General features: G+C 37.0%; 3 protein-coding genes across 3 annotated transcripts in view; 2 read left to right on the top strand and 1 right to left on the bottom strand.

Annotated features, from left to right (window-relative positions):
* LOC139737533 (vacuolar protein sorting-associated protein 52 homolog) overlaps nt 1–27,879 on the bottom strand; it is an 87,733-nt gene that overhangs the window by 43,400 nt on the left and 16,454 nt on the right. The window lies entirely within an intron of this gene.
* LOC139737519 (uncharacterized) lies at nt 17,166–25,392 on the top strand. Its single transcript, XM_071648188.1, has 6 exons — nt 17,166–17,954; nt 18,034–19,839; nt 23,315–23,398; nt 23,960–24,049; nt 24,698–25,259; nt 25,325–25,392. The coding sequence occupies exons 1-6, from the start codon at nt 17,166–17,168 to the stop codon at nt 25,390–25,392; spliced, it is 3,399 nt and encodes a 1,132-aa protein (XP_071504289.1).
* On the top strand, nt 25,344–26,035 carry LOC139737532 (toll-like receptor 13). The gene has a single exon (XM_071648205.1). It carries the CDS (start codon nt 25,433–25,435, stop codon nt 26,033–26,035), a length of 603 nt encoding a protein of 200 aa, XP_071504306.1. The 5' UTR covers nt 25,344–25,432.

Raw genomic sequence — 27,879 nt, 5'->3', positions numbered from 1 at the left:
CTTTTGTTGCAAAAGAAAGCTGTTCGCATATGTACAGGGTCTGGTTTCCTAGAACATGCAGACCCATTGTTCTTGAAATTAAAATGTTTAAAAGTAGATGATATACATTTCCTACAGACTGCCCTCTTCATGTTTCGTTCTAAGCAAGACCTATTACCTGTCTCTTTTTCGACAATGTTTCAACTTAACAGTGCAGTTCACTCGTATCCCACGAGACAAGCATCAGATAGGCCTATACATTTAGTGAACCCCGGTACTGCACTAGCCTATAAATCAGTCAGACATAGCGGTCCTGATGTCTGGAATGCGCTACCTCAGCATGTTCGTAATTTACAAAAAATAGTTACTTTCAAAAGGTAGATCAAACATATTCTATTATCAGCTTCACGCTGAACTCCTGGATACTATTAACTATTAAACTTGCTGTGATCATATATTTCCCCTGAAATCAACATTTGAATGGGATTTATGAGAAATTTAATCAATTCAATCAGTATAATTTGCTTATAATGACTTGACACTTTAAACTTTTTCTTGCTCTCTCTTGTCAATGTCCGACAGGACAAATAGGCACCACACATGCATTTCTTCTTTCCCCCTCATGTTCCCATGCTCTCTTTGTAAATACCCCCCCCCCCAACTCCTATCAAGTATCATTTAAACTATTTGCAAGCATATAGATTGTGTGCACGGGGGTTGCAACGATTCTCAAGCTTTAAGCTTATGTTGCAATTCCTTTGCGTGTTCGTTATACCTTGAATAATGTAGCTCTCTTAGTGGAGTTGTATACTATCCTGTAACTGCTTCTTATCAATGTATACTTATTGTATATATTCTGTCTTGGCTATATGAGATGTACTTGCATACATTTGTATGCATTCCTATTTTGTGAACACGCATGAAATCTTGAATAAATAAATAAATAAATAAATAAATGAAAAATACGTCCTGCACATCTACAACCCAAGGCACACATCTGTGCCAAGTTTTATGGGAATCGGTTGAAAACTGAGGAAGTAATTCGCGACGCAAGATTTGCAACGGACCGACCGCCCGACTGACCGCCCGACCGACCGCCCGACCGACCGTCCGCTGATTCCTATATACCCCCTTCAAACTTTGTTTGGCGGGGTATAATAAAAGTAATTACCAATTTACAATTAAATGTCTTAGTTTGGATTCCGTCATGCATTAACACTGTCCTCATGATGTCTACACATACAGATATATACTGACACTCTATTTCTAGTAGACGGCGAGTTGTAATGTTCTTAAAATTTTCTGTAGATTTTGATTTTTTGTGTTATTTCCCCTATTTTGGGGGTGCTGAACACGAATCCACTTGTTGCCATTTTTCTAACCGACGTCTTCACCCGTTGCCATGGCAACACATTATTTTCCTTAAACGAACATGTATTCTTCAATAAAAATCATAAAAACATGATGTAAACACCAAAATATGTCATTATAAATCCTTTTTAATCAGACTTGAGAAAGAATACAATTTTCATGATGTCATGGTTACCATATGGCAATGACGGTTACCATGGCAACAACTATTCATAGAGAAAAAATCATATTTTTCATGAAAAGGCAAGAAAACATGACAAGATTGAGTGGAATATTAATCATAAATTACAATCTAGACTATCAGCTTATTTTTCCACTATGTTAATTTCACATCATTTTCGTTGCTATAGCAACAACATGACAAAAGCTGCCTTTTAAAGAAAAATAAGCATTGCGATTGAAAGAAAAGCAATACGTCCATAGATGATAAATTTCTGTACAGTGAGATTTTTTTTGAGCTATTTCCTTTATTTTGTCGGTGCCAAACACGAATCGAACTATTGCCATATTTCTAAATGACATCTTTAGCCGTTGCCATGGCAACAAATTATTTTCTTTGAAATAACGTGTATTCTTCATTAAACATCACTAAAGCATGCTAAAAACATCAAAATAAGTCAATATAAACATATCACGCTTCAATCAAATTAAAACTCACAATTTCTGACTGTCACAGCAACCTCATAGCAATAACGGTTGTCATGGTAACAGCTAATTTTAAAAAGAAAATGAATTTTTTTTCATCAAAAAGCATGAAAAGATGAAAAGTTAGAGTAGCATACTCATTACAAATTGTTATGATAATTATCAGCTTTTTTCACTACGTTCACGCCACATTATTATCGTTGCTATGGCAACAACTTTTTTTTCCCTAGAAAGGAGAATTACCCCAGTAAAGGAAAAACCAGATAGATAAATAATCAATTTTTGTAGAGTTTAATTTTTCAGCCCCTTTTTTTTTTTTACTCTTTTGGGAATGCTGAAAAGGAACCCACCCATGGCCACTTTTCTAAATGATGTCTTCAGCCGTTACCATGGCAACAAATTATTTTCTTTAAAAGAACATGTGTTTTTCATTAACATCATAAAAACATGTTGTTAAGGCCAAAATATGTTATTATATCTGACCGTGCACCTCAAAACGAACATAAAGTCGCACACACCGATTTAGCGTGAGGACTGAAAATAAGTGAAATGGGTCAACCTAGCCGAACTTGACTTTTTCATACTTTCTGTAAGAGCGGGTCTCCTTTTACATTATGCTAAAATTTGGTATCATAAAACGGGCAGGAAAGTGTTTTTTTTTTTAGAAGTTTATCTCGAACATTTTTGGTAGAATAGTGTGATTAGGTGTGTCTTTAGAATCCCTTTTTCATTTCTGAAAAACCTTGTCCACACTCTTCACTTTCAACTCTAATAACTTTTGAAAGGATGATGCTACTGCTTTGAAAGTTGGCATTAATCATGGACAGAATGTGTTAATGAGGCATGCTTAATTTCAGTTTAATTTGATTATCCCTTCATTGTTGTTACTCTGGTGGTTTACTTCCTGTTTTTTGTCCCATTCATCGCACAGCCAGCACGGTTTGGTAAAGATTAAGCGCTTGAATAGACACTGTATTTTAGAGCCTGTTTTCTCAGTTCACACTTTTCCTGAGTTTGTGCTTTCTTTCCAATATTTAGATAGGTTAGGAGAGTCCATTTGATTTGAGTTATACATCATTTTAAAGCTTAAAGGGGCTGTGAAATCCACGAATTTGAGCTCTGAGAGGGCTAAGATGTGTTAATTCTTTGATAATCTTTCACCAGTTGTTTGTAAAAAGCACCTGTAAGAGAGAAAATCCAATTTTGCTGCCCTGATTTTGTATATGTCCAAGTTCCTAAGCTCCGCCTAAAGTCTGCCCTTTCAGAATATGGTCTGGCGACTTTTTGTTTGTTTTGAGGTGCAGTGTCACATATACATTATCCTCAATTAATAAAAACAATCCCTTTTTTTCAATTACATTGATACCTCATAGCAATGACAGTTGCCATAGTAACAATTCTTAAAAAGAAAATACTAATATTTTAATGAAAAAATTGAAAAAAATGACGAGACTGAGTACCATATTCATTACAAATTTCTATCAGGTTTTGTTTTCACAACGTTAATTCCACATCATTTCTGTTGCTATAGCAATAACATGAGAAAAAAAATGTTTTTTAAGGATTAAAGTTCTATAGCAATCTGTTGGAAATTACTTTCGAGGAGGTATCATAGTCATTTAAGGTTATCAATTGTCTTGAAGACGTACCTTAATGCTGAAACAGAGTACATCATGACGAGAAAATTGGAACTTTTGGGGAGATTTTTAGACATTTGTGTTGCTTATTATTTGTATTTTATGTTTCCTGGGTATATCTATAGTTTAAAAAATCTATTTCTTAACATGTTGTTGCGACATAGGAACAAAAATGATGTGAACAGAATTATATATGGCTAGTAGTCTTGCTCATTTGTATTACTTCAAAAGTTAGGCCATAATTTCACATTTTTTCTTGAAGATTTTTTTCTACAAAAATTGATGCATTTCCATGGCAACCATGTTAAATATTAACCATTATTTCGGATATTTAAGGCTTTAAAGGTGCAATGTGATCAGAAATTCAGGAAGCTGACTAAACTTATTTATTTTTTGTTTAGTGTATTCTTTCCTTCCTTATCTGCATGAGTAACGTTAATTTTTTCTTTAAAAAGCAGTTTTCTCATGTTAATTCTATAGCATGAAGAACGAAGTGGGGTGACTATAGTGAAAAAAAAACTGACAGTAATTTGTTATAAATATATTACTCAATCTTGTCATTTTTTAGGTTTTTCATAATAAATTGTTATTACCATGACAACTGTCATTGCTATGAGGTAACCATGAAATTGAAAAATCGTGATGTTTTACTAAATTAAAGAGACATGTTTATCTTGACACATTTTGATGTTAACAGCATGTTTTCATAATGTCTAAAGAAGAACACATGTTCTTTTAAAGAAAATAATTTGTTGCCATGGCAACGGCTGAAGACATCATTTTAAAAAATGACCACGTACAGGTGCATTCCTGTTCACCATCCCCAAAAGAGATGAAAAAGCACAAAAGATTTAAACTTTTCTGAAATTGATCACTTGTTTATTTCATTCTTTCTTTCCTTTTAAATGAAACAGTTCTTCTTTCTATGAAAGAAAGTTTTCCTCATGTTTCTGCTATAGCAACGATAATAATGTGAGATTAGCATAGTAAAAAAAAAAAAGCTGACAATCATAGTTAGACCCTAACTGGTAATGAAATAACTTTTTCAATCAATCTTTTCATAATTTCATGCTTTTTGATAAAAAAAAACATTATTTTCTTTAAAAAATAGCTGTTACCATGGTGACCGTCATCACTATGAGGTAGCTGTGATATTCGGAAATTGTGATATTAATTCAATTAGAGAAATATGTTAATATTGACATCTGTTGGAAATTACAGTAAGTTTTTATAATGTTTAATGAGGAATACATGTTCTTTTAAAGAAAATAATTTGTTGCCATGGCAACGGCTAAAGATGTCAATTAGAAATATGGCAACAGGTGGATTCGCGTACGGCACTCCCAAAATAAGGGAAAGAACACAAAAAAATCGAACTCGTACAGAAATGTATTATCTACGGATTTACTTCATTCTTACTTTCCTGTTAATTGAAATACCTATTTTTTCTTTAAAAGGCAGTTTTTGTCATGCTGTTGCTATAGCAACGAAAAGGAAGTGAAATGAACATAATGGGAAAGAGGTGATAGTCATGATAGTAGTTAGTAATCAATATTCCACCCGATCTTGTCACATTTTCTTGCTTTTTCACGAAAGTATCACAACTTTCTTTAAAATAGTTGTTACCATGGCAACCATCTTTGCTATGAGTTAACCATGGCGTTATGCGAATTGTGAATTTTAATTTGATTAAAGAGATGTTTAGATTGATTTATTTCGGTGTTTACTGCATGTTTTATGATGTTTTTGATAAAGAATATACGTTCTTTTAAAGGTAATGATAACAAATTATATAATATAATATAATAAACAAAAATTGATCATTTATTTATCTAGTTTTTCTTTTAACGGGATACTTCTCCTTTCTAGGGGAAAAAAAGTTGTTGCCATAGCAACGATAATAATGTGGCATGAACGTAGTGAAAAAAGCTGATGATTATCATAGCAATTTGTAATGAGTATGCTACTCAAACTTTCCATCTTTTCATGCTTTTTGATGAAAAAATCATTTTCTTTTAAGAACTAGCTGTTACCATGGCAACCGTTATTGCTATGAGGTTGCTGTGACAGTCGGAAATTGTGATTTTTAATTTGATTGAAGCGTGATACGTTTATATTGACTTATTTTGGTGTTTTTAGCATGCATTTGTGATGTTTAATGAAGAATACATGTTATTTCAAAGAAAATACTTTGTTGCCATGGCAACGGCTACAGATGTCATTTAGAAATATGGCAACAGGTCGATTCGTGTTTGGCACCGACAAAATAAAGGAAATAGCTCAAAAAAATCTCACTGTACAGAAATTTATCATCTATGGACGTATTCTTGCTTTTCTTTCAATCGCAATGCTTAATTTTTCTTTAAAAGGCAGCTTTTGTCATGTTGTTGCTATAGCAACGAAAATGATGTGAAATTAACATGGTGGAAAAATAAGCTGATAATCTAGATAGTAATTTATGATGAATATTCCACTCAATCTTGTCATGTTTTCTTGCCTTTTCATGAAAAATATGATTTTTCTTTATAAATAGTTGTTGCCATGGTAACCATCATTGCTATAAGGTAACCATGACATCATGAAAATTGTATTCTTTCTCAAGTCTAATTAAAAAGGATTTATAATGACATATTTTGGTGTTTACATCATGTTTTTATAATCTTTACTGAAGAATACATGTTCTTTTAAGGAAAATAATGCGTTGCCATGGCAACGGGTGAAGACGTCGGTTAGAAAAATGGCAACAAGTGGATTCATGTTCAGCACCCCCAAAATAGGGAAAATAGCACAAAAAATCAAAATCTACAGAAAATTTTAAGAACACCCCAATATTGTGACAACTCGCCGTCTACTATTCTAGCCCATTTGCAATACTCTAGTCAATATTTCTTTATCAAATGAAAAAAAAAAATGAGCAAATTCTAGCTTGCGACCTTAATATAGCATACATGTACCTGTACAATAACTAATTTGTAGTCTTGATCATTTCAACTTTAGAATCAAATGTCATGTACAATGTAATTTGCAAATACAGTTTGAAGTGGGTACTTTCAGTAGCTCTAGGCTTACCTTGCAAGTTGTCTAAGTTTTTATAAAGCTTTATAATTGTTTGAAATGCAGCACAAAACACAACAACAACAAGAGTACTTCATTTTGCTCTGTAATCATCATGTTTTGCCATGTAAATTTTAGCTGAACTGCAAAATCAATCAAATTTTAATGAACGTTTTAGATTTTAAGGAGATAGAAGAATGTACCAATGCTGTTTTTTTTTTTTCAAATTGCTTGGCTTCATGTCTATGAAAGCAAAGACGACAAAATTTGTGTTACTTTGTACATACATACAATGTACATGCTTGTGTAGTGATACAGGAAAGATTATCATTTGCACATTCAAATCTAGATTTGAAACACTTAAGTAACTCACTGATCTGCAACTTATAATTTTGAATAAATTCTAATAACCTCATTTGATCATACACTACCAGATTGCAATGTATATTGGTGATTGTGTAGATGTGGGGTACAAAGTAAGTATGAGTTGATGAAGGTGTCTCAGAGCACATCTGTCTCTTTAAACACAAAATAGAAAAGAATATTGAATTCCCTATTTGTTTGTGTAATTTTTGTTTTCAGCACTCCAACCACAGAACCAGCATTGATATCGTGGTTTATGGCAAATGTAAACTATAGTCTTCATTTTACAGGATTTTCAGAAATCATGTTCATAACCTTGATAAGTCATGACATATTCTGAGGGTGAGCAGTTGAAATATTAACAATCATATCAAAATAAAAAGTATTCTCACAGGGTTTTTCCTTTGCTATCAACTCTAGTAATGACAAAGTTACCTGCTGTCACCTTAAGTGATTTTTCTTTTCAGTAAGACCTATAATACTGTCATTGATGAGCCCCATAAGCACAATTGTTTTGATTTCCCTTTTAAGGCTGTACAACCTGTACAATGCTGAACAGTGTAAGTGCTGCACCTAAAATGACACTCAGATAATCCCATTCTCTTGGACAAAGTCATTTTGTAGAGAGGTAAAGTTGAAAATGATAGCTGAATTAAGAAAATGTCCAATATCAAAATGTTAACGGGGAATGTTAATTTAAGACCAGCTGCACAGCCTGTAATGAAAATAAGAAAATACAAGTATAAATGAATATTCTTTATTTTCCTTTCTTAATCATAGAATGACTCAATAATGCTGTTCTTACACTCTCCCTGAGGTCAACTGAGTAGGAGAGGCAGATATATAGACATATCCTTCAGACTAGGTGCAAACATAACCATTAACCAAACAAATGTAAGGACATATAGCATCCATGTCAAAAGGCGGTTTTCCCATTCACTTTGCATGTAATGTCCCATATGTAAGGCGTTTGTCCCATACGTAATCAAACTTTAATTAGTTATAAGATGAAGGACTAATTAAATTTCCACATTTAGTTTTGCTGATCTGGAGTTGAAATGAATAAATTAGAACTTCCTAAAGTATGATTGGTCAATGTTAGAAATCTTTAGAAAAAACTTAAAAAAACATACTCAAATCCTTACGTATGGGACACTATGTTCTGGGAAAGTGCATAATTTGCATAATTAATGTGCTGACCTTGTCTTACCAATTGTAGATTATACTAGCTCACACAGGGGTCATGTCCATAGAGGAACTAGGTCAAGGACAAATTCGACTGATTTTAGATGAATATTTATAATTTGTCCCATACGTAAGGTTTGTTTTTGATTTATGCAAATCAAGGCCATATTTCTTGCATAAATTTGCATAATTCAATATTTTCCTTGCTGGAAATATATGATTTAACTCTTTGGCTACAACATGATATCAATAACTTTTTGATTAAATCAAGATGAATTTTGAGCATCTGAGGGGACATTATCTTGGACTTGCCCTATATGATAATGTATGTAAAATTGTATAAATGTTTTTATTGTGCCTTGAAGAGGAAATACTGTAAAAGTGGAAATTTTGATAGTGTGGAAGTTTTCATGCATTTTGCACAAGAAACTAGTGTGAAAATGATAGCATGCAAATATTTTTTCTTCCTCTATGTACCACTAATTAATGTCATTATTCTGTGCAATAAAAAAAACGTGAAATTTGTCTACCAGGCTGAGCGTCAAAAATTACTCCCGCTAAAATATATCCACTTTTACAGTACGTGAATGAATATAAGTATAGGGTCTGATCCAAAAATAGTGTTCACTTGGACTAAATTTTCATATTGACACTTGTATTTCATGTTATATATCATATAAAAGCTGAGAATCTGCAGTTTTCAGAAAAGTACATGTCTAATATATTTGACGTCAGACTTTTCCGTGAATTACCGGTAAAACAGGAAAAGCGCCCTCTTTGCGCGATGGGACGGACTTTACTTTTTCAAGCAATTTGCGCAAAAACTACAAAAGTAGGGGAAACATCAATTCTTATCATAGAGTACCCTTCCTAGGAGCAATTCATATCGGTATTCATTGTTCTCATTATAGTTAAATTTTGGGTCAAAATCTTCATTTTTTCTTGAAAAAACATGTTTTTCAGTACTTTGACACAAAATTATTATTTTTTCTGTATGATAGACTTGAGTTTGGTCACTCATATTCCATGATGTATCAATGAATTAGTGGGGCTCTATATCCATGACACTAAATTAAATAATTCTCTATTCATAAGAAAATTATAATTGTCCAACATAATGTCTGTCCCGTCGCGCGACGGAACGGACTTTACATAATGGTAGGCGCGACGGGACGGACTGCACATGTAAACAATGGTAGGTGCGACGGGACGGAAATTTTATACCATGATGGGCTTGAAAAAGAGTGTCCCTAACTTGAACAGAATAAAAAGACTACAATGTAATTGGCAAACTTGTGAAAAGAGTAACCATTGTATGTGGTCAAGGGGTTTTAGGGATCCTTCATCTTCCCTTCAGTTCTTACATTAGTATATGTATCTCTACCCCCATCCCATGATCTGATTGACTAGTGAGGTTGACCAATTGAAGTCAAAAAGATCATATAGTTTTGGTCGAGATGGGGCATCAAGTTTTCATCTGTTTTTGTGAGGTAATGAGAAACCTTTTAGGAAATATGAAAGAGCATGTAACTCTTGGAGGGATTTAAAATTTATTTGATGAAAATTGGTTTTGAAATGGCTGATATATATGCAAAACAAAGTAAAACAAAGCCAGGTGGGTTCCACCTTTTTTGGCAATGGATATTGTTTGTTTTACTTTGTTTGAGATATGTCAGCTATTTTAAAACTGATTTTCATCTAATAAACTTAAAATTCCTCTTAGAAATGTATGCTCTGTATTATTTCATATACTGGTTTCTTAGTATCTCGGAAAAAAAAAAAGGTATCCGTATAAAAGCTCAATCCTCATCTCAACCAATACTGTACTCTCCCTTAAAGTTTGATGTTCTGCTGATTTGTAGTTGCATTCATTTTACATGTACACTGTACATGAATAGACTTTTACTGTTTGGAGTACATCCACGTACTAAGATCTTTGCTTACTTTTTGTTTCATATTTGTCCATGATGTAATTCACCAACTTATTTTTAGCAAGGCAATTCCCATTTAGACTTAGAAGAAAAAATAATAATTGTAAATTACAAATGCACAGTCTACTCTGGTAGTCAATACTGCATTATATAAACCCGAGTCTCTTGTCCATGTGTTCTAAATGTATTTTTTTTTTTTTTTATTGAGATTAATATCTATCAACATGCAGATTCTAACCATGTCTGAGAAATAGGGAAGAAAAATTGCCACAAAAAGTTTATGACATAAATGGGGGGGGGGGGGGGAGCATTCTTGTTTGCATTTCAATAGTGAAACATTGATTTTGAGCATCCCCATGTTGGGATGCACATGGGGAATTGACAATTCAAAATTCTTCATCTAAAAATACATAAACCTGTTTCAATTCTTAGACACTTCTGATATACAAGTTTAAAAATGCAATTTATATAAAAAAGAAATGTCAACAATATTAATGCAACTCAAAAAAAACTGAAAAATTACAGCATGGTTGTCAAAAACTGTGATCCTAATTGTTGTATGATGCTCAACCCCTTGTGGATGGAAATTGAAAAAAAAAAAACAGCATCTGGATACTAAGATTATTACAAAATTACTTCCCAAAAATGATTTGCCACTACTCTGAGTGGCGTTGTTGCTGCTAAAAACTTGTATAGACTTTATACAGGGCTGCACACTGGCGCCGGTCCGATGGTCAAAGACCGGTAAAAGTCACTGTCGGACCGGTAACTTTTCAGGAAATCCACATGTTACCGGTCCGACATGACCAGTAAAAAAAAAAGCATTGGTGGGGTCAGTAGAAAGAAAAAGAGCAGCCCCAATCAGGAAGAAACAGAAGGCAAGATATCGCACTGTTCAACAAGTTTTACGCAAGTTTTCGTTTATGTCTACCGGTGCAATTTGTACAGTAAACATAGAACAGTTTTGAGCACTAGCAGTAGACCAGTTATTCGCGCTCGCTTGCGCATTTGGCGCTGCTCACGCACTGCCATGCAATGCAATACATACAAAGCATGTACAGTGTAACTGCTTTTCGTTTGCTTGCGATGCCAGACAAGAAGCATTGATAGAAGCGCACGCATTTCTGGGTCATTTTACTCATGATTTTTTAAGGCAAGATCAATCCGATCCCGGCTTCGCAGCAGCGTGGCAGTAATGTTAGAACTAATTTACTTGTGTTGATTTTTAGAAAAAGTAAAAAGACATTCGATATTCAACGATACAGTAAATGGATCTGATTGCGTTTATTTTCAGTTTACACAGTCATTTCACAGATGAATATTTTCATTCGTTCAGAATGGTCTCATAATGAAGATAGGCGCAAAAAGGATCACGAAATCGGCCCTTCCGTGTACGTTTTAAGAACGCATGCACAAAATGTGAAGAGATAATACTAGGGAGAAAAAAAAAATCATAAAACCATCGCAGTCCCGCTTACATATTTGGGGTAGAAATCGTCCCAAAAAGGATCATGAATTCGACCGGCCGCGTCGTATCTTTCAAAAGCTTATGTACGAAATGCGAAGAGATTATAGAGGAAAGAAAAAAAAAATAAAGGACACATTTGGTGAGTGCATCATAAAAGATTACAGCCGAATAACAATTTATGAAATCAACGCAATCCCGTTGAAATTTGAGGAAATAATAGGCGCAAAATGGATCTTCGGAATTCAGTCCTGCATGCCGTGTTGGTTATCAAAAACGCATGCACAAATGCGACAAGATTATCGGGAGAAAAATAAAAAACACATTTTTACCCTTCTGGTGCGTGCATTACAAAAGATTACATCTGAAGTAATTCATGAAATCTCCACAATCCCGCTGATATTTGAGGTAGAAATAGGCGCAAAAAGGATCGTGAATTCGGCCGTGTCGAATACCTTTTAAGAACGAGTGTACGAAATGGGAAAAGATTAGCGGGAGAAAAATAAAGGACACATTTTCACCCCTTTTGGCGCTTGCATCATATAGATTACAGCCGAATAGTAATTCATGAAAATTCGCAATCCCGTTGGAATTTGAGTAAACAATAATAGGCGCAAAAAAGAATCTCAAATTCGGCCCTGCATGCAGTGCATAATTTTGAAAACACATGTACAAATGCGAAGAAATTATCGGGAGAAACATAAAGAACGCATTTTCAACCCTTCTGGTGCATGTATCACAAAATATTACAGCCGAAATAATTTATGACATATCGCAATCCCGCTGATATTTGATGTAGAAATAGGCGCTAAAAGGATCGTGAATTCGACCGTGACGTATAGCCATGTACGCAATGCGAAGTGATTATTGGGTGAAAAATACAGGACACATTTTCAACCCCGTTTGGCCCGTGCATCATAAAGATTACAGCCGAATAATAATTCATAAAATCATCGCAATCCCGTTGAAGTTTAAAGAAACGATAGGCGCAAAAGAATCATGATTTTTGGCCGTGTCGTGTATCTTTTAAGAACGCATTTACGAAATGCGAAGAGTTTATCGGGAAAAAATAAAGGACACATTTTCAACCCCTTTTGGTGCATGTATCATAAAATATTACATCCGAAGTCATACATGAAATCATCGCAATCCCGCTGATATTTGAGGTAGAAATAGGCGCCAAAAGGATCGTGAATTCGGCCGTGTCGTATACCTTTCAAGAACGCATGTACGGAATGCGAAGAGATTATGGGGAGAAAAATAAAGAACGCATTTTCAACCATTTGTAGCTGGTGCGTGCATCACAAAAGATTACATCCGAAGTAATTCATGAAATCGCCACAATTCGGCTGATATTATTTTGATGTAGAAATAGGCGCTAAAAGGATCGTGAATTCGGCCGTGTCGATACGCATGTACGAAATGCGAAGAGATTATTGGGAGAAAAATACAGAACACATTTTCAACCCCTTTTGGCCCGTGCGTCATAAAGATTACAGCCGAATGATAATTCATGAAATCATCGCAATCCCGTTGAAGTTTGAGGAAACAATAGGCGCAAAAAGAATCATGATTTTTGGCCGTGTCGTATATCTTTTAAGAACGCATTTACGAAATGCGAAGAGTTTATCGGGGAAAAATAAAGGACACATTTTCAACCCCTTTTGGCGCGTGTATCATAAAAGATTACAACCGAAGTAATTCATAAAATCATCGCAATCCCGCTGATATTTGAGGTAGAAATAGGCTAAAAAAGGATCGTGAATTCGGCAGCGTCGTATACCTTTCAAGAACGCATGTACGGAATGCGAAGAGATTATGGGGAGAAAAATAAAGAACGCATTATCAACCATTCTACCCGGTGCGTGCATCACAAAAAGTTACATCCGAAGTAATTCATGAAATCGCCACAATTCCGCTGATATTTGAGGTAGAAATAGGCGCAAAGAGTATCATGAATTCGGCCGTGTGAAACATCTTTTAAGAATGCACTTATGAAATTCGAAGAGTTTATCGGGGAAAATAAAGGACACATTTTCAACCCCTTTTGGCGCGTGCATCATAAAAGATTACAGCCGAAGTAATTTATGAAATCGTCACAATCCCGCTGATATTTGAGATAGAAATAGGCGCAAAACGTATCATGAATTCGGCCATGTGGTGCATCTTTTAAGAACGCACTTACGAAATTCGAAGAGTTTATCGGGGAAAAATAAAGGACGCATTTTCGACCCCTTTTGGCGTGTGCATCAGAAAATATTACAGCCGAAGTAATTCATGAAATCGTCACAATCCCGCTAATATTAGAGATGGAAATGGGCGCAAAAAAGGATTGCGAATTCGGCCCTACATGTCGTGTACCTTTCAAGAACGCATGCACATATGTGAATAGATTATCGGAAGAAAAATAAAGAACCCCTTGTAGCGCGTGCATCAGAAAATATCACAGCTAAAATAATTCATTAAATCGTCGCAATCCAACTGACCACCAAGAGCAGGTTACGCAGCAAGTTCGTGCGCCGATGTTTAGAAAAAGTCACAAACGCATTTGACATAATCTGATTTTGTTCATTATCATTTTACACTGTAATTCACAAACAAACATTCTATTTTTTCCTATTTTTAAAAAAATTTCTTGTGCAATAAATAATGAAAGTTTTACAAAAAAATATTAATCTGTAGAATGTACATGGGTGGGGGGGTTACGTCCATAAAAAACAAGAAAATAAGTTTGCAAGTCATTTAATGTTTTTTTCAGGTTGTCGTTGTTGACCGGTAAATTTTCTATTCGGACCGGTAAAAAATGGTAAAACGGGGCATTTACCGGTCCGACAGAGACAGGTTGGACCGGCAGAAAAATGGGTTAGTGTGCAGCCCTGCTTTATAGCACAGTCAGTCAAATTGTGGAGGTAGAATCAAAGCTTGTGCAAATGACGTGCAACATATGAGTCTCATTTTCACTCCAAAAAAAAATATATATATATACCTGTTCCTGGGAAAAATACAATCAAGGATTACTATACCATAAGTGTAAGGATTTTTGTGTGATGAAAATCTTTAACTATAATAGTAATAACTGTTACTGAAATTTTCATCATTTCTCAGTAGTTTAAATCTTGGAACTCTACACTAAAATGTTATAAAACTGTGTTAACCACAGGTTTGAACACATTTTGATGAAAATAGTCAGTGTTGAAAATTTCCCATTCGTTTTGTACATAGTGCATATCGTTTCGTCCCGTTGCCCTATGGGATGGAATTCAACACCTTTCGAGGAAATTACTTAAAAACTGTAATACATTAGATCTGTATGTTAGCTCTTTTGTTGAAGTAATGTAAAGAATAGTAGCAAACAATGCCACATAGCATATATGGCAAGTCTGGCTCATCAACATTGATACAATTCTCCTTTAAATTTTGTTTAAAAAACAGTGATTTTTTTAATTCCGTCCCGTCACGCCAGTAAAATTTTTTGTTTCCATGGAAACAAAACAAATGTCTTCCTTGTTTATAGTGCACTTTCATGCTTTCATGTAAGCTTGATACATATGGCTGCTATCATGCTAACATTTCTTTTTGTGAGCGAAAAATTCTCTTAAATTCCTTCTCATCGCAGTCCCTTGATTTCTTGGATCAGACCCAGAGGCACATTTTTTTTTTTCTCGCTGGAAATTGGGGGAAAAAAAATGGAAGAGAATATGAAGAGTATCCACAGTTGCCAAGATCGTCATTAAAGACAGCCTTTGCATTGGTGATCAAATCTTGGTGGAAAGATTCAATCTTTGGGCAAATGAAATGCCATTGCAACATTATCATTCATGAAAAGTAATTTTCCTTGAGAAAGAAAATCAAGGATTACCGTACCAAAAGTGTAAGAATTCTTGTAAACTGAGAATTTTTGGCCTTATGATAATAATTGTTGGTCAAATTTTTCAGCATTCATTAGTACGGTAGTTTGAATCTTGGTGTGCTTAATCTACACTAAGATGTTATAAAACTGTGTTTTCCAAAGTTTAAATACATTTCGATGAAAATTAGCTGATTCTCTAGAATTTCCCATTCGTTTTGTACATAGTTCATTTTTGTCCGTCCCGTCACGCGACGGGACGGACTCGGGACGGGACGGACTTCAACAGCTTTTGAGCAAATTACCTAAAAAATAAAATCTATTAGATGTAGATGTTTCTCTATTTGTGCAAGTAATGTTTGGAACATTGACAAACAAACACCACATGACATGGTCTGTATTGCTCATTAACTTTGAATTAATCCTCCTTTGAATTTTCTTCACAAAAACCAGTGATTTTTTCAGTCCGTCCCGTCGCGCTAATAAAATTTGTTGTTGCCATGGAAACAAAACAGATGCCGATCTTGTCCATAGTGCAGTGTGATGTCTTCATGTAAGCTTAACACATTTGTAGTAATAAATGGCTGCTAACACTTAAACTTTTTTTGTTTTAAATAAAAAACCCATTCACATTCCGTCCCGTCGCGCTCCCTTGATTTTTGGATCAGACCCTATACTTCTTTCTCATTCGGTCAAAGTGGTTCATGATCACAAATTTCAAATGCTTGCAAACTTGTCATGCAGGTCCCAATTTGCAATGATATGGTATAGTGCTAGTCAGCAACTGGAAGAAAATTGATCATGAAATAGAAAATAACTGGTACTTCGGCTTTCATGACTGAACATTCATGTATAAACAAGTGACAAATGACATGAACTGATAGAAGAGCAATATTTTTAGCACAGCTCCTAGCTAACACTTTGTTTTCATTTATGATGCTAAACCCTGAGTGTCCTCTAATCTGCCAAGCAATCAAAAATGTTAGTAAATTCAGAAAAGTAGCACATAATGAAGTCAAGAGTATGCAAATTTGGACAAGCATCAAAGTCTAGTGACAGCCTACAACTACACAAGATCAAAGGAATCATTCTTCCATTCTGCTAATGTTAAGCTTCGAAAGTGCAATACGTCCAGCAAACAAACAAACAAAAAACAAAATCACCAGATCACGACAATGCGGTTTATGGTTAAGATGATATTACTATCCACTTCTGGTTCTCTTGTGAAAGAGAAGCATTGTGGTTTTCTATTTAGCACATTTTCAAAAAGAATAGTAACAGAAAGTGGAAGAGAGACAGAGAAAAAAAGCGCACTCTTTGTATGAACTGGAAAGACACACAGGTACATACACAAACACACATCTGCCCACAGCTTCACACAAACAGCAGAACGTCAGATCAATTGCTCTGGTTTGGACCCTGATTGTATGAATGCATTCATTACTGCTTTTGATGCAGCGAATGATTCTTCTACTGAAGACAAGGCCAACAAAGATAGTGGTTGTAAGGTGATATAAGGGATCACCATTTGACGTTGACCCTTTGGAGAGCATTTGGTGTAATTTGCTGAGAATCCAGAGTATAGAGTAATACCGTATAAGCTAATGAGGAGACTCTCTGCTACTGTTTGAAAGGAAGCCAAAGAGTGGGCAAGAAATTTCTGTCAGCATTGCTTAGCTTTAGTCGTCATGGCAACCAAATTGAAAATTGTGTACTCTGCAATCTTGTGCCTGCTGCTGTTTTTTCTGCCACCACCCACGACTGGCAACAACTCCAATGCATCTCGTCGCCACTGTCAATTCACGAACACCAGCATGGGTGTGAAGGTATCCTGCTCACACCTTAATCTCACATCGGTTCCTTCAAGCTTGCCAACCAACACCATCTCTCTTGACTTATCCGTCAATAATCTCACAATGTTAAAAAATGACTCATTTGTGGGTTTAGCAAAACTGGATGTTCTAAATTTGAATGAGAATCTTGTATCCATCATTCAAAGAAGAACTTTTTGGCCTCTTGTGAGTCTTCAGATGCTTTTTCTGACTACGAATGCCTTAAAGTCACTTCATCCTGGATTGTTTAGGAACAACCACCTTCTTGTACATGTATTTTTGTCTCATAACAGATTTGAGGCAATTCCCAATGAAGCACTGTCGGGCCTTTCATCACTTCCAGTAGTTGATTTAGACAACAATTTCATAAGCTCCCTAAATCTAAGTGGATTTGAACGATGGCAGTACATAAAAGAAATTAATCTGATGTCAAAGAACATGAGTATTTTATGCCAAAATGACTTTCTCCCACTGCAAAACACAACGGTCCATCTGCTCGACTTGACCAGCAACAAGATTCAAGATTTGCCTTACCAAGCATTTTTGCACTTGAAGACGGTCAGCGAACTCAGTCTCACCGGAAATGCCCTGTCCAGTTTTGACATTCACCCTTTCCTTGGTATGGTTTCGGTCAACTATCTGCAAGTGATTGGTTCTCTTGTGCGTGAGCTCCATCCTCCAGAAAAATCTTTTAATTTCTCAATGCCGTACCCAATCTAATAAGATCTCCTACATTAGAAATGACTCATTCTGTTGTTTAATATCCCTCACAGACCTTGACATTTCCAACAACCAGTTGTCCTTCATACCACAGGGGGCATTTTCCTGTTTAGCCAAGCTAGAGAGACTCAACATTTCTGGGAACCTCTTACAGGCTCTCTCACCTGATTCCTTCCATGGAATGCTATCAATACAGATAATAAGCCTGTCACACAACTTGGTTACAGACCTTTACAGAGCAGTTTGGACCACTACAACGCTCCACACCCTCGATATTGCAAATAACCTCCTGGACAGTTTAAAAAATGACAGGTTCAATGGCCTCTCAAACCTACATGCACTGAACATATCCTTCAACAAATTGGCCTTTTGTAGTATAAATTCATTTGCAGCACTTTCACATCTGCTACGTCTTGATATCCGTAATGAGCACAATATATTCCTCAATGGGTTTCTCAGACACCTACCCAAATTGCAGTTCCTGCACATGTCAAACACACTCGTCTCATGGCAATCAATTCATCAATTCTCAAACAACACCAATCTCCTGGAGCTCCGCATGGAACAGGCCCAGCTCAGGGGTCATGACTTGTTTGACAGAAGTCAAAACATATCACTTTTTGCTAATCTTGTCTCTCTCCAAAGGCTTCGTCTGAAAGGAAACTACCTGTTTGGCATGGATGCTCTTGTTTTTTCAAACCTCTCAAAACTTTACTTCCTGGACCTGAGTGACTCTCGCATTTCTGTTCTTCAGTCTGGCACATTCAAGGACCTAAGATCCCTCGCATTTTTATACATGAATAACAACAAAGTATTAGCCCTTGATGGTGAGGTCTTTCAGGGACTTGGAAATCTAAGAGTACTCTTGATTGAAAAAAACATCATCAGTAAACTTGCACCAACAACCTTTGCTACAACACAAAACCTGGATCAGCTTATTCTGTCAGAAAATTACATTGGCACAATCCTTCCTGGCACCTCCTTTCCAATGAATCCTTCACTGACCCTTGACATCTCAAGGAACCCCTTCTCCTGCACATGTCAGCTGAAGTGGTTTAGGAATTGGCTCCACAACACAGACATCAAAGTCAAGCACCCCAATCAGACTCTCTGCTCCAGCACATCGCTAGCGGGGCTCACGAACAAACCTATTCTCTCCTTTCAACCCAGTGACTACTGTGGAGTGGACATTGGTCTGGTCATTGGACTGTCCATGGCAGGAGTAGCAGCCATACTTCTCGGTGTCCTGGCTTACGTCAATCGCTGGTGGCTGAACTACAAATTCTTCCTGCTGAAGCTAGCCTTCCTTGGCTACAAGGAGGTGGAGGAGGACCTCGCTGAGGATGACCATGACTACCAGCTTAACCTCATGTTCCACGACACTGAGGAAGAGTTGGTACTTAACACCTTGAGGCCTGTCCTTGAGGAGAGATTGCCCCACCTTCAGCACGTGCTCTACGGGGATGACGACCTCAATGCCTGCATGTATTTGGTTGATGCCATTCATGATGCTATTGAGAGGAGTTTCAAGACGGTCCTGCTGGTGAGCAATCAGTCCGTGGGAGATGCCTGGTTCATGACGAAGATCCGCATTGCTCTGGAGCACTTAAACGAGACCAGTCTGGACAAAGTCATCCTCATATTTGTGGAGGACATTGCAGACGACAACCTGCCATACCTTGTGAGGCTCTTTCTGAGCAGGAACAGGCCTTACATCTTGTGGACCAACGACGAAGATGGACAAAAACTATTCTGGGCCACTTTTGAGAAAAGCATGAGAACCAACAGGGTTCTGAATAATACCATTCCTGTTTGAGCCTGGGTAATTCAGAGATGCTCCCTTTATGTTTTCTCGTTGAATAAGAATTTTAATGTCATAAACATATCAAAACTTATATACATTTGTATCAAATTTTATATAGAGAATCCACTTGCCTTACATAATCTCTTGAATTGTTGTAGTCATAGTAATGTAAATAATAACATGATTAAATCTGATTGTGCATAACTGCTATTAGATAATGCACATTCTAGATCAAAACATAGTATAATCAAAGCTATAGGTTTTCTTTAGAACTTCTGCCTCTGTCAACTACAAATCTATAACATTTACATCAACAAAATAAACATCAATAATCAACATTATATGAGTTAGTCAATTACTGTAGATGCTGTATATGTTGTGGTGTTTCCATTTTCACAAATTTTCCTGGTAAACCAATCTTTGCAAAATCAATAACTTGCTAAAAATATTGGCTGCTGAAACATCACATGTAGTACTTGCATGAGTATAGCCTTAACAGTGAAAAACCCAAGCTACTGTAAAACGAGAAATGTTCACGTGCATTTTGATTTCGCGTATTTCGCGAGCGCCAAGATTCGTGAAATTAAAATGCATGCAAAATTTCATATCTACACTAGTATGCATTGAACGCAAGAGGCAATTCGCGAATATTTCTTGCCACGAAAAAGGCCGTCGGCTCCAATTCGCGAAAATTTCGTGCCGCGAATATATCATGTTTTACAGTATTCTGTTAAAAGATTGATAACAGTGACTGCATGGTATCATTTCAATCAAGTCTTTTGTGTGCCTTTTATGATCCCACCATTTAAGATGTTATATCATAAATGTATTTTAAAATTTGTAAATGTCTTTATTGTGCCTAGAAGAGGAAATACTGTAAAAGTGGAAATTTTCAGAGTGTGGTAGTTTTCATGCATTTTGCAAAAGACATTAGAGCAAAAAAGAAAGCGCGCAAATATTTTTTTCTTCCTGTATTGTACTATTAATCAATGTCATGATTCAGTGGAATCAAAAACACATGAAATTTGTCTTACCTAGCTGAGTGTGAAAAAGTACTCCCGCTAAAATGTGACCCGCTACAACAAAAGGGTCCTAAAGTCGCGCACGGTCGAAGCCGTGAAAATCGAGTTTGAAGTCAGAGCATCAAAATTGGTCAAAACTTACAATTTTCTGATTTTGACATATCATTGTAGTCTGACATGTCTTCTATCATCTGTCGAAATTTTGAAGCAAAATGGTGAAAGGAAAGACCAAAAAATAGCGTTTCTCTGGGCCATGTTTTTTGGCGTTTCAACAAAGCAGAAACTGGTTCCAAAATTTGGATTGAGCGCCACAGATAGGCTCCGTCCCTAACAACGACCAGAGTAATCTCATTGGTCAGTTTGCTGCTTGCCGCTAACCGAAGCGTGAAGCTCACACACTGCCCAGTCGACTGGTGCGTGCATGCGGGGTGCGCTATGCCCAGCCGCTTCTCCTGGCATCCTGGTCACTGATTGGTCGGTGAGGAGACCGCCGACGCTGTGCTTGAATGAGCATTTCGGGAGTTGCTAGGGCTTGCCTTCTATTGTCCGGAGGTGAAAACTGACTTGCGTGTCCCTTGATCGTGATTGCGTCGCAAGGAAAACTTTTAGGGTGCTTTTCTCGAAGCAGTGATTTCCCAGACGTCTCGACATGCTCTCTTTTAAACATCGATATCTCCGCAGCTGATTATTTTTATTAGATGTGTTATATATCAATTTACAGCAGAAAGATTAGGAAATTACGCCATGCAATTTTCAAATAATTGACCTCGCCCGACTTTGGGATCATTTTGTTGTAGCGGGTCACAAATACACAATTTTCTAGTGAGTGAATGAATATAAATTATCTTCTTTGTCATTTGCCAAAGTGATTCATAATCACAAACTTCAAGTGCTTGCAAACTTGTCATGGAGGTCCCAATTTGCAATGATATGGTATAGTGCTGGTCAGCTACTGGAAGAAAATTTATAATGAAATAATGAACCACTGGCACTTAGGCTTTCATGACTGAACATTCATCTATTGTAAACAAGTGACAAATGACGTGAATTGATAGAACAGCAATATTTTTAGCACAACTCCTGGCTAACACTTTGTTTTCATTTCATGCTAAAACCTGAGTGTCCTCTAATCTGCCAAGCAAGCAAAAATGTTAGTATTAAGAAAAGTAGCACATAATCAAATCAAGAGTATGCAAATTTGGACATGCCCTGCATGTGTGAAAACAATATCTCTTTAAGTGCTTATAGTTGGATATTGTGAAATAGCAATTACTACAAATGTATATATGCTGTTCATTTTATTTGCAGGAAATATGATTATGATAACTAACACTGTAAGATCTCAATTTTCCTGAGTAAAAGATCTAACCAACAATCAAAGTCTACTGATAGCCTACAACTACACGAGATCAAAGGAATCACTCATTTATTCTGCTGATGTTAAAGGTCCTGTTTACCTTTGGGAGCAATGATTTACATTGTAAAACATTTTCAAGATATCACTTTTGATGCAATTGTGCTGGTCAGTTGTATCACAAAACATCCTACCATATAACATTTTTGCAATAAAGCCTAGAATATGAGGAGATATCACTATTTTTCTCATTAACCCATAACTGTAGACGGTTTAGTCTGGAAACATTTTTACTATAAATGTTGTTCATATTTTGTATATATTTAACAATACTCAACATCTATCATACATGTTCAAATTTTTACGCTGGTTGTTTCCATCCCTAACTCACATTTTAGAACTAGTTTGAAGCACTGCTGCTGGGTTATTGTCTCTTCTACAAATGGTAAATTATGCCTTTCAGCTTAGAAAGTGTAATGCATCCCGCAAACAAACAAACAAACAAAAAACAAAATCACCAGATCACAACAATGCAGTTTGTGGTGAAGATGATATTACCATCTATTTCTGGTTCTCTTCTGAAAAGGAAGCATTGTGGCTTTATATATCACATTTTCAAAAAGAATAGTAACAGAAAGTGGAAGAGAGACAGAGAAGAGGAGAGCATTCTTTGTATGAACTGGAAAGACACATAGGTACATACACATGCACACATCTGCCCACAGCTTCACACAAACAGCAGACGTCAGATTGATTCCTCTGGTTTCGACCCTGTGTGTACAATGTACATATGCATTTATTACTGCTTTCAAAACAGCAACCGATTCCACTACTGAAGACAAGTTCAACAAAGACAGTGGTTGTCAGGTGATGTAGGGGATCACCATTTGACATTGACCCTTTGGAGAGCACTTGGTGTAATTTGCTGAGAATCCAGAGTACAGAGTAATAACGCATAGGCTTGAGGAGACTCTCTGCTACTGTTTGAAAGGAAGCCAAAGAGTGAGCACGAAATTTCTGTCAGCACTGCTTTGCTTTAGTCACCATGGCAATCAAATTGAACATTGTGCACTCTGCAATCTTGTGCCTGCTGCTGCTTTTTCAGGCACCACCCACGACTGGCAACAACTCCAATGCATCTCGTCGCCACTCAGTCTGTCAATTCACGAACACCAGCGTGGGTGTGAAGGTATCCTGCTCACACCTTCATCTCACATCGGTTCCCTCAAGCTTGCCAACCAACACCATCTCTCTTGACTTATCTGTCAACCGTCTCACACTGCTAAAAAATGACTCGTTTGTGGGTTTAGCAAAACTAGATGTTCTAAATTTGGCTGAGAATCATATAGCAGTTATTCAAGGACAAACTTTTTGGCCTCTTGTGAGTCTACGAACACTTAGTCTGACTACCAATGCCTTAAGGTCGCTTCACCCTCAGTTGTTTGCGAACAACCCCCTTCTTGTAAAAGTACCTTTGTCTTCAAACAAATTTGAGTCTATACCCCATGAAGCATTGTCAGCTCTTTCATCACTACCAATAGTTAATTTAGTCACCAATTTCATAAGCTCCCTAAATTTCAGTGGATTTGAACGATGGCAGTACATAGACAAAATTGCTTTGACGTCAAACAACATAAGCATTGTACACCAAAACAACTTTCTCCCACTGCAAAATACATCGATCCATTTGCTTGACTTGAACAGCAACAGGATTCAAGACTTGCCTGACCAAGCATTTCTCCACTTGAAGACGGTCAGTAAACTGAGACTCTCTGGAAATGCCATCTCCAGTTTTGACATACGGCCCTTCCTTGGTATGGTGTCAGTCAACTACCTGCAAGTAATTGGTTCTCATGTGCAAAATCTCCTTCCATCAGACGCATTCTCCAATATCTCAATTCCATACCCAATCATTGAACATCTTGATTTGCGAGAAAACATTATACACAGTGTCCCAAATGGTGCCTTGTGGGGATTTAAGACACTAAAGACTCTCAATCTATGGAATAATAAGATTTCCTCGATAAGAAATGACTCGTTCTGTTGCCTGCTATCTCTGATTGACCTTGACATTTCCAACAACCAGTTGTCCTTCATATCACAGGGGGCATTTTCTTGCCTGGCCAAGCTAGAGAGACTCAATATTTCTGGGAACGTCTTACAGGCTCTCTCACCCGATTCCTTCCATGGAATGCTATCAATACAGATCATAAGCCTGTCACACAACTTGATTACATACCTTTACAGGGCAGTCTGGACCACTCCAACACTTCACACCCTCGATATGGCAAATAACCTCCTGACTGTTTTTTCAAAAAATAGGTTCAATGGCCTGTCAAACCTGCAAGCACTGAACATATCCTTTAACAAAATAACCTCTTACGGTGTAGATTCATTTGCAGCACTTTCAAATCTACTTCATCTTGATATCCGTAATGGGAAACACATATATCTCAATGGGTTACTTAAACTCCTACCCAACTTGCAGTTCCTGGACATGTCAAACACATTCATCTCATGGCAATCAATTTGTCAATTCTCAAACAACACCAATCTCCTGGAGCTCCGCATGGAAAGGGCTCAACTCAGGGGTCATGACTTATTTGACAGAAGTAAAAACAGATCACTTTTTGTGGGCCTTATCTCTCTCCAAAGGCTTCGTCTGAAAGGAAACTACCTGTATGGCATGGATGCTCTTGTTTTTTCAAACCTCTCAAAACTTTACTTCCTGGACCTGAGTGACTCTCGCATTTCTGTTCTTCAGTCTGGCATGTTCAAGGACCTAAGATCCCTGTCACACTTATTCATGAATAACAACAAGCTACTAGCCCTTGATGGTGAGGCTTTTCAGGGACTTGGAAACCTACGAGTACTCTACATCCAAAACAACACCATCAGCAGTCTTGCACCAACAACCTTTGCAACAACACAAAACTTAAAGGAGCTACATCTGCCGGGGAATCATATCAACACAATACTTCCTGGCACCTCTTTTCCAATGAATCCTTCACTGGCCTTTGACATCTCCAGGAACCCTTTTATCTGCACCTGTGAGTTGAAGTGGTTTAGCAATTGGCTCCACAACACAGACATCAAAGTCAAGTACCCCAATCAGACTCTCTGCTCCAGTGCATCGCTACGGGGGCTCACCAACAAACCCATCCTCTCCTTTCAACCCAGTGACTACTGTGGAGTGGACATTGGTCTGGTCATTGGACTGTCCATGGCAGGAGGAGCAGCCATACTTCTTGGTGTCCTGGCATACATCAATCGCTGGTGGCTGAACTACAAATTCTTCCTGCTGAAACTAGCCTTCTTTGGCTACAAGGAGGTGGAGGAGGACCTTGCTGAGGATGACCATGACTACCAGCTTAACCTCATGTTCCACGCCACTGAGGAAGAGTTGGTACTTAACACCTTAAGGCCTGCCCTTGAGGAGAGATTGCCCCACCTTCAGCACGTGCTCTATGGGGATGACGACCTCAATGCCCGCATGTATTTGGTCGATGCCATTCATGATGCTATTGAGAGGAGTTTCAAGACGGTCCTGCTGGTGAGCAATCGGTCCGTGGGAGATGCCTGGTTCATGACCAAGGTCCGCATCGCTCTGGAGCACTTAAACGAGACCAGACTGGACAAAGTCATCCTCATATTTGTGGAGGACATTGCAGACAACAACTTGCCATACCTTGTGCGGCTCTTTCTGAGCAGGAACAGGCCTTACATGTTGTGGACCAATGACGAAGATGGACAGAAGCTGTTCTGGGCCACTTTTGAGAAAAGCATGAGAACCAACAGGGTTCTGAATAATACAATTCCTGTTTGAGCCTGGGTAATTCAGAGATTTTCTGATCCCCTCCTCATTTTTCTTAATTAAGAATTTTGATGTCACAGACATTAAAAACTTAAAGGTTATATCAAATTTTGTTCAGAGAATCTATTTTATCTCTTACCTTGATTAATCTCTTTAATTGTCTTCATTGGTAAAGAATGTCATGTGAATAACAACACAATTTATTTTGATTGTGTGTGATTGCTATCAAATAATGTAAATCATATTATCTCCATAACTATGCTGAGTGAGCAACATGGATACAATTTTATATACTTTATTCCTCTCAAGAGATAACAAAGACTAAAATGAATGCATAATTTGTTCCCCACAAACATAAGAAACACCTTCACTATCAGCCAAGTGCCCTAATGTAATATAGAATTGAGAATATGATTACTGTACATTCTCAAATAATGTAAAGAGAGAGAGAAAGAAAATGGCAGCATGTAAGTGCCACTGGTTTGGTCCAACAATTTTCTTACTTGCCTACTTACTGTTATCAGTAGCAGATTTCCAACATCTGTGTATTGTCCTGTTTGTTTCTGTTGTAAGCATACAAATTTAACATTTGTTTGTAGCCTGCTTCTTGGGAAAGGGCTACAGAAAGCTGGGCTCCTTTCCTAATACTGTAAAACGAGGAATTTTCGCGTGCACTTTAATTTCGCGAATTTCGCGAGCGCCAAGATTCGCGAAATTAAAATGCACGCGAAAGTCCTTGTTAACACTATATGCCTTGAATGCCAGTGGCACTTCGCGAAAATTTCATGCCACGAAAAAGGCTGTTGGCTCCAATTCGCGAAAAATTCATGCCGCGAATATATCATGTTTTACAGTAAAAGTCAAAATTTCAAAGGTTCTCAACATTGAGACAAGGCTAGCTAGCCCTCTTCCTATTCAAGGACAGGTGGTAATCTTGCTGTACACGTTTTAGGTCCATTGCCTCTGGGTATTTATAAATCACGAAGAAAAGTGTACGTCATACTCAAAATTTTATGGCATTTATTGACACTTTCACTTTGTATGGTACGTTTTCTACTCAATCAGACTTACAGTGCACATAGAGTAATTGAAGCACAAAGTTTTCTCTATAGCTTTTGCCTTTGTCTACTACAAATCTAGTCTTAAAGGGACTACACACTGTACATTGATTGACTTTTTTGTTGTTGTTGTTAAGTCATTCAACTTGTTTACTTTTATGTGACTGAACTAGGTATAAAGAACAGATTCATGCAGTCACAATATACAATTCATTGTATCTTATGATGGCGGATTCTGCTCAAACAAGATTCCAACTATGCACTGGGATTATCAGTTTTTGTAAAATCTGCATCATAGTAATCCATCATGATTAGGCAAATACTGTAGACGTGGTATCTTTCACTGTGTTTCTATTTTCATGAATTTTGTGTGTCAACCCATCTTTGCGAAATGTACACGTCACGAAAGATATTGGCTCCCATATATCACAAATGTATTGTTTGCAGTGGGTGATTTCAAGTTCAGTGCCAGTGCTAGTGTTAGTGCTATCTCGACACTACCACCAGTGATAATTCTGAACTTAAATCAGTCAGTGTTGGCAGGTTGACCTAAAAATTATGACCTATTTCTTGTAGCCAGTGATTGGTTCGGTGTTCTTTGTTGTCTGGTAAACTTCAGCTCCACTGTTTGTGTTCCTGGCAATTAAAGGAGACCTCCGGATGATTTTCAGATTTTTATATTTGAACAACTATAAATTAGTTATACTGAAGACCGAGTTTCAGAATTTACGATAATTGGGATGAAGAATAGGAATATTTTCAAAATCTAGAACAAATTGCAATGAACAAGGATGATGA

This window comes from Diadema antillarum, unplaced genomic scaffold (assembly GCF_040938485.1).
Source record: "Diadema antillarum isolate AM-2024a unplaced genomic scaffold, OU_Dant_1.0 seq00000694_RagTag, whole genome shotgun sequence".
Classification (NCBI taxonomy): domain Eukaryota; kingdom Metazoa; phylum Echinodermata; class Echinoidea; order Diadematoida; family Diadematidae; genus Diadema; species Diadema antillarum.
The sequence above is the reverse complement of the archived record's forward strand: the minus strand, read 5'-3'. Positions and strand labels throughout refer to the sequence as shown.

Coding starts and splice junctions, on each gene's coding strand:
- LOC139737519 (XM_071648188.1), top strand. CDS start 17,166: ATGGCAACCAAATTGAAAATTGTGTACTCTGCAATCTTGTGCCTGCTG. Junction 23,399..23,959: donor ACACCAGCGTGGGTGTGAAG/GTATCCTGCTCA, acceptor CTCCACTTGAAG/ACGGTCAGTAAACTGAGACT. Junction 24,050..24,697: donor TGTCAGTCAACTACCTGCAA/GTAATTGGTTCT, acceptor CCCAACTTGCAG/TTCCTGGACATGTCAAACAC.
- LOC139737532 (XM_071648205.1), top strand. CDS start 25,433: ATGGCAGGAGGAGCAGCCATACTTCTTGGTGTCCTGGCATACATCAAT.